Raw genomic sequence first — 7,155 nt, forward strand, 5'->3', positions numbered from 1 at the left:
TTTGGCTATGGAGATATCAGGACTTCAGTGCTTCCTTTTAGTTGCAGTGCTGGGAAAAAGGCACTGCAGCCCATCTCTTACCAGAGAAGTGCTGAATGGGGAAAAGCTGACAGCAAATATTTACTCTGAGATCAATTCTGTTTAAAGTGCAATGTTTGTAGCAGAGCTTGGAAACAGGAAGGTCAGGTGTGTAGGATCAAGGCTGCATTTATATAAAGACAGAGGAATATGCACTGGAAACCCTTGCTTAGAAAAGGAAAAGACCAGAGGATTTTGAAAGTCACGCTATGAGGATCTTTATTTTTGTCCTCACACTCAGTGTTTTCTCGTGTTCAGGTAAGTTGCTCAGAATGGAATCACATCCTCTTTCTTATGGTGGTTTAGGGAGGAAAAGTATAAGACCACACTGAACTTCTAATGGAACTGTGCCTCCATCTCAGGGTTTCCAGTGTACGACTATGAACTCCCTGTCACAGAAGAGGCTCTCAATGCTTCCATTGCAAGGATCAATTCTCAGTCATGGGGGACAAACCTGTACGGTGTTGTCAGGAGCCATGTCACAAGAGTAAGTGTGCAGATAACGGAGATCCTTTACCCGAAATATGCTTTGCTGTCATGGAAAATTCTTTTTCACCCAATCCTGGAGACCTAGCTGTAGTTGGAGTTTTCTGATGTTACTTGGAAGAGGGTGGTTTTGGGGCATTATCTGAAGCTATGGCTTTAGGAACCTAAATATTCTTTGTATGTCAGTTTGTAATTAAAAATACTTTAGGAGTTCAAATTTTGCACCCCTAGAATAGAAATCTTTGAGGGATGTCTTGTAAGATTTTCTTCAAAACGGGTGTTTTTAAATACCTCCAGGTAACTGCTTTGCTTTGGGCATAAAGTAAGCTGGTTCATCTGAAGGTCTCAGCTGAATGTCTGCACTGCTAATTAAATGCCACCACAAACACATTTAGGATTCTTTCTCCAATCTGTGTTTACATTATCTGTCACTACACACCAATTCTGGTTTAAATCTACTAGTGGAAACCCTTATCTGTTTTAATTTGTGTTGCTAGGAGTTATATTGGATACCCAGAGTTAAGGAGTTAAAGCTTCCTAAAGTTAGCATGTCCATGTTCCTGAACATCCTCAGAACCATTCTGTTTCTCTAGATGGCATGTATCAAGTCTTCTTCAAGAATGAATGACAAGATGACTTTTGGATTGATCTAGTTTGGGAAAAAAGAAAGTGCTTGAAAGCAGTGGGGATTTGTTGTTTGTTGGGGTTTTTTGGGGGGGGGAGTGGGTTTGGTTTTTTTTTTTTTTGAGTCTCCCACCTTGAGCTAAAACATTGATTAGACTGTGAGAAGGAGAAAAGAAAATCCTAATGTGTCAACAAAAGGAACCAAACTCTAAAGCTTCCACTGTGACAATGCACACTGCCCACTGAGGCACCTGAGCTGACACGGAGTAACTCTATAAACTGCATTAATTCGATCGCTTGCAGTGGTGTGATTTACTTTCCAAGTAATGTACTTGCAATAGACTTCCCAGCAGTCTAGATATCCAGAGCAGAGCTGTTAGCAACCTGGTTCCCACAGAAGAGGGAGCAGCATGCAGGGGTGATGCTATGCTTGCCTACTTTTGACAGTTACACTCCCTGCAACTGACTGAGCAGTAGGAGGTTCCTGCAATGGGCTGTGGGGTTTGAAGTGAAACTCCCGTGGAAAGCTGTTCTGTGTTGCTGCTACCAAATCTGCCTAAGAGAATAACTCCTGAGCACAGTAAAATACCCTTTCTCGCACACAGTAATCTGCTCTAAATTGGGCACTGAGCCACAATGCTCCTATGTCTTGCTTTTGCTTGACAGAGAAGCAAGGTTGCCATGTACTGGGCATAGAAGAATGACAGGCACTAATTAGCTGTTGTGTTGACCTTCCTTTTACCAGGTGGACATGTGGAACAGTGATGCTTATAGACTAGAGCTGCGGTTCAGTATTCGTGAAACTGTATGCACGAAAGCTTCAGGGAGAGACCCATCCACATGTGACTTCAAAATAGGGCCTTTCGTGGTAAGTGCATCTGGTGTGAATGTGAAACCCCTGCTCCATGCAGGATGTTCTCAGGACATGTTGAAACACTACTGGTGCTGAAGAATGAAGAATGAAGAATGACTGGCCTTCTGAAAACAAAACCAAACCCAAACACATACAACCTACAGTATGGAGCAGGTGTTAGATGGGAAAGGTCGCTGCTGGAAACTCTTCTGCCTGGTCAATGGGGAATTTGAACTGCTCTGAGCTGAAAAGAGAAGATGCGTCTTGGAACAGCAGGTAGTGACAGTGTCTGTGTGCTTTGGGACCAAATCCTGGAAGGAAGGTGTGGCTTCTTTTCTAACATAAGAGTGTGGAAAAACTGACATTTGACCTGCTTTTGTCTATCATGCATCTAGGCACCAGATGAAGGCTCATCTTCCTATGTAGTGTGGATTGCCACTCTGTACTGACAGTGCTAATCTTTCAGATTTACAACTCTCTTTTCAGCCTGAAATAAACATGGATCAGGCTCTTGATACAGCTCTTGCTGCGCTGTGATTCTTAGATGACCAGCTTTGGTGTAAATGCATCATGTTTGAATCTGGACTTCTCTGTGCACCGTTATTTTTGACAGAACATGGCTCCCTTTGCAAGCTTCTGAGTGGTTGTGTCCTAACTGCTTGGAGTAGATCTTGAGTCCCTGTGTGCAATGATGCCATACTGTGTGTCAGACTGCCACAGAGATTATCTCTGGTTCTTTGTGCTGCTCCAAGCTGAACTCTTCTTGAGTCTTTTTCCTCTATGAATGACTGCTAAACTTATCTGTCCTTCCTGGGAACAGGCTTTAGGGAAGGGGAGGGATTCTGGGAAGGCACTGAACAGATGGTGCAAAGGCTTTCCTCATAGGTTGTCATGCTACTACCTCAGGAGGTAGTTTACTCCATAAAGAGGTGGGTAAATGTGCCTTTGAGTATTGCTACACTTGAGCTAAGCAGCTTTTGTGTACGTGTAGATGGGACAACATGAAACTGATGGTGGTTGCTACGTTTTCTTTAAAGATGCAAGGGCTGGCTGCTGCAAAGTTATCACTGTATCGCAGACACCATCCCTCTTTTCTTCTTGGGGAAATACTGTATGAAAGGTACTATGAAGATCTCTGTTTTCCAAACTTGGGTGCAGGTTTTGCTGGAGCTTCTGTCAAATCGTAGAGACAACTTCTTTAAAGGTAGTTTTTCTAGAGATGGAGCTGCTATCAGCATAGCCCTGCACAGCTCTTCTGTTTGCACTTGGTCATGCCAGAGCCATGAAAAGGATTTGGAGATTTTCTCCTACCTCAAGCAGGATCAAGGCTTCATACAGCTAACATGCAGTTGCAGATCAATAACTTGTGTGTAGTCATATGCTGCCAGAATATATTCATCTGGCTGCAGTCTGCTCCAATAATTTGTTAGGTGTATAACCTTTCTTGAGTTTCTTCCTTTTGGAATTTGTTTTTAAAATCCCTGTACAGGTTCCCACCTCCAATGAAAATCCCATGAGCGGGTTTGTACTGTAGCTTTGCTCTACAAGATTTGCTCTATTTTGATCTGTTTCAGCCAACCACTTTCTGCAGAAGTGTTGTGGACGTATCCGGTGAGCTGATCTCGAACATTATCGTGCAGTGCCATCGTGGCACATCCAGCTCTGAATCGATGAGCAGTGAGGAGGTAAGGAAGGGTGTCCTGGTTTCAGCTGGAATAGAGTTAATTTTCTTCCTAGTAGCAGGCATAGTGCTGTGTTTTGGATTCAGGATGAGAATAATGTTGAGAACACACTGATGTTTTTAGTTGTTGCTAAGTACTGCTTATGCTAGTCAGCTTCCCATGCTCTGCCAGGTGCACAAGAAACTGGGAGGGGGCACAGCCAGAATAGTTGATCCAAACTGACCAAAGGGCTATTCCATACCATATGGCATCATGCTCAGTATATAAACTGGGAGGAGTTGGCCAGGGGGCAGCAATAGCTTCTAGGGAACTGTCTGGGTATCGGTTGGTGGGTGGTGAGCAATTGCATTGTGCATCACTTGCTTTGTTTATTATTATTATTATTATTATTATTATTACTACTACTACTACTACTACTATCATTACTATTTTACTTTATTTCAGTTATTAAACTGTTCTTATCTCAACCCAGGAGTTTTTCTCACTCTTACTCCTCTGGTTCTCTCCCCCATCCCATTGGGGTAGGGGGAGTGAGTGAGCGGCTGCGTGGTGCTTAGTTGCTGGCTGGGGCTAAACCACGACAAAGGGGAAAAACGATTTCTGCTGCCTGGGGGAGCGAAAATTCTGCTCATCCTTTTTTAAGGATAAATCAGGTGTATATGTGTGAACTGCAACTCCTGTTGCAGTTGGAGGTTTTGATCGCAAACCAGAATGTGGTTTGAAATCCAGCTGTCTTCTGTAATGCTTCACTTTCTATCAGCTGAGAGGTTTGACCTTGCTTGATGGATGCCTGGGGAGAATGTGAATCTCAGCAGCAGTCTGGCACATCCACCAAGTCCAAGACTCTTTCTGCATTGACATATAGAGTATGTGCCTGGAGAACAGTGATTGGCGCATCTTAGGCAGAAACAAATACCAACGACTAGCTCTGTTACCAAACCGAGTTCTGAGCATGTAATCACAGTATAGCGGAAGAATATTTGCCCTGCTGAGATTTGTGTTCCCTTTTTGAGCTCTTATTTGGTTTTTAAGGTGTGATTAAATGCCTGTGAATTCCTGCTAGCTGTTTTCAAATCATGCCAATGTCCACTTTTTCCACAAACTGACACTTGAAACTGGGTGCCAGCACTTACACAACACAGGTCTGCTGTGGGTGTTGTGCTTGAGGATTATATGCAGGGAACAAAGATAGTTTCACAAGCAAGGTGCCAGGGGATGTGGACAGCTTTTATTTTTGGAAAATGCAAGTGACTAAATGAATAACTTGAAGCAAATAGGATCCTGTGTCAAGTTATCTTGGTTTGAATTGCCAAATTAGCTTGTAATTTTTGTTGTTGTTGTTGTTCAGAATCTCTATTCAGAGCTAGCTAGTGAATGCATCACAGGAAGTCTTGATTTGCAGAGCAGAAAGACTGCATGTGAAGTACTGAAATATGTAAGGTAGTCTTGGATGTTCAGTCTGTCCTTTGTGGGTTAGGCATAACTCTTGTTTAATAGGATACTCAGTGTAAACACTTGCTTTTACAAGCAGACATCTTCCTGCAAGTCTTCTTTACCATGACTTAAAATTCAGTACTGCTGCCAATATTCCTGCTGGGCAATATATTTCCTGCTATGTTAATAAGGAATAAATGCCAAAGGGAATAATTGCACATGAAAAGGAAGTATTTCTTCCTGCAGACGGCTGCAGCAAGTGCACCGCAGCTCTTGCTCTACAGCTGTAACTCCATTTAAGGGATCTCAGCCTGGTTCACTGTGGATGGTGTTGGTGTAGCTCCCGTAGTGCTGGTGGCATTTGGACAGGAGAAGGAATTGTGATTGGCCAAGGCTGGGATCATATTACTGGGATAGAGACCAACAAAAGAAGAGTATAGAGGACTTTTTTAAAAGATTTGGGATAAATGAGTCAAAGAGGTGCCCTGTGTGACTGCAACAGACTAACTCTGCTCTCCAGGCTCTGCTCTCCTGGCTTTATCTGCACTACAGGAAGGTCAGATAAGGTATTAAGTATGAAAGATGTTGACCTGAAAACCTACCTGCAACTGCATACTTCCTTAGCAACATCACTGCTTTGCAATAGTATCAGCAGTAATCTTGTTTTCAGAGAAATTAATAATGAATTTTGGAATTACTTCAGTGATCACGTAGTACCTGAGGAAACGAAGGAGAGGCTGACTTCTTGACAGATGAGCTTTTTAAAGAAATGTCTTTAATTTACAGATGATGCATATGCCAATAATGAACCCCAACAGGCGAGGCAGCAGTCGCAGAGAAGGTAAGCCATTTCTGCCATGCCGGACTGTTGGTTTGCCTTTTGGGTCATCTCTTTGGACCATCTGAAGGTTATCTGTCTGAGGGAGAAGGAAATATGGAAGACCAGCAGTTTGCTTGGGTCATGCCCAGCTGTTTTTTCCTGTGCAGAGGGATGTCTCATTGAGGAAGCGGTGAGGGCATTAGGCTTCAAAGTAGGGCAATGCTGAGGTTTGTGTACTCTGTGTAAGCATATTCTGGATTGCCAGCCTTGTGCTCTCATAACCCGTACTTGTGTGCATCCTTGAGGTTGTCTTGATGTTGTGCAGAATGCTGAATGAACACATGTTTGAATGCATATAACACTCATGTATGTCTCCATGTTCTTTTTTTAAAAGATGTATTTGCTCCTGAAGCTTTCCCTTCAAGGGGAAGAGGCAGCAGCCATGGAGATTGGCATAAACCCAGCTATTTCAGCTCTGACAAGATTGAATAATATGGTTTGGGTGAGTAGAATTCAAAGTGTAGCTTTTATGCACCCTACGTCTGGAGGTTTTGCGGCAGGGTGGGAAAGTGACTGCTCAGGATAAAGGTTCTCTTTGGGAATGTGCTTCTTGGCTGTGAGCGTGTTGAAAGCCATTTTACTCTGGGCATTTGTAGGACTTGCTTATGGGGAAATTCAGTGACACAGAGTACAAACAGCACTGTCAGCACCATTGACGACTGTTGCTTGTGGTGGCAATCTCTGGTGCCTACAGGAAGTCTCACAGAACAAGTTGTCTGACCAGTTGTCAAAGCAGCAGAAGACATTTTTTATTTTCCTCTTATTGCTTCACTCCTAGGAGGACATCCAACTACAGAGCTCACGGCTTTCACTCGCTCTTGAGTAGTCCATCCCACATGCTCATGCAAACACCAGTGTCCTGGTGTGCAGGTAGTGTGAACAGTGTGCAAGAAAACCAATCTGCTGGCCTGAGTTTAGCGTAGGACTCAAGCCTTGAGCTATAGTTCTGCCTTTTTGCCTCCATCTCTCTTGGCTGGCAAAGACATGTTTCTGTTTCATGGGTACCTTGGACCTTACCCAAGCTGGTTGCCCTTAGCAGGAGTGTATCACTTGACTGTGGGATCTGGAACATGCCTTGGCTGAGTATTGGGAAAGACACAGATGAGTTGTTGGGTGCC

At 43.5% G+C, this 7,155-nt stretch overlaps 1 protein-coding gene across 1 annotated transcript; it reads left to right on the forward strand.

The window, feature by feature from the left end:
• The first annotated feature begins 287 nt into the window (after positions 1-287).
• Positions 288-6,469, forward strand: SPP2 (secreted phosphoprotein 2). Its single transcript, XM_075711477.1, has 6 exons — positions 288-336; positions 441-565; positions 1,934-2,056; positions 3,616-3,726; positions 5,944-5,998; positions 6,390-6,469. Exons 1-6 carry the CDS (start codon positions 288-290, stop codon positions 6,467-6,469), a joined length of 543 nt encoding a protein of 180 aa, XP_075567592.1.
• The last annotated feature ends 686 nt before the right edge of the window (positions 6,470-7,155 follow it).

Source organism: Pelecanus crispus, chromosome 5 (genome assembly GCF_030463565.1).
Source record: "Pelecanus crispus isolate bPelCri1 chromosome 5, bPelCri1.pri, whole genome shotgun sequence".
NCBI classification, from domain to species: Eukaryota; Metazoa; Chordata; class Aves; order Pelecaniformes; family Pelecanidae; genus Pelecanus; species Pelecanus crispus.

What these genes read in the sequence shown, in the direction of transcription:
- SPP2 (XM_075711477.1), top strand. Translation starts at nt 288, where the DNA reads ATGAGGATCTTTATTTTTGTCCTCACACTCAGTGTTTTCTCGTGTTCA. An exon ending in TCAGGAGCCATGTCACAAGA is followed by an intron (nt 566 to 1,933) that starts GTAAGTGTGCAG and finishes TCCTTTTACCAG; the next exon opens with GTGGACATGTGGAACAGTGA. An exon ending in AATCGATGAGCAGTGAGGAG is followed by an intron (nt 3,727 to 5,943) that starts GTAAGGAAGGGT and finishes TTTAATTTACAG; the next exon opens with ATGATGCATATGCCAATAAT.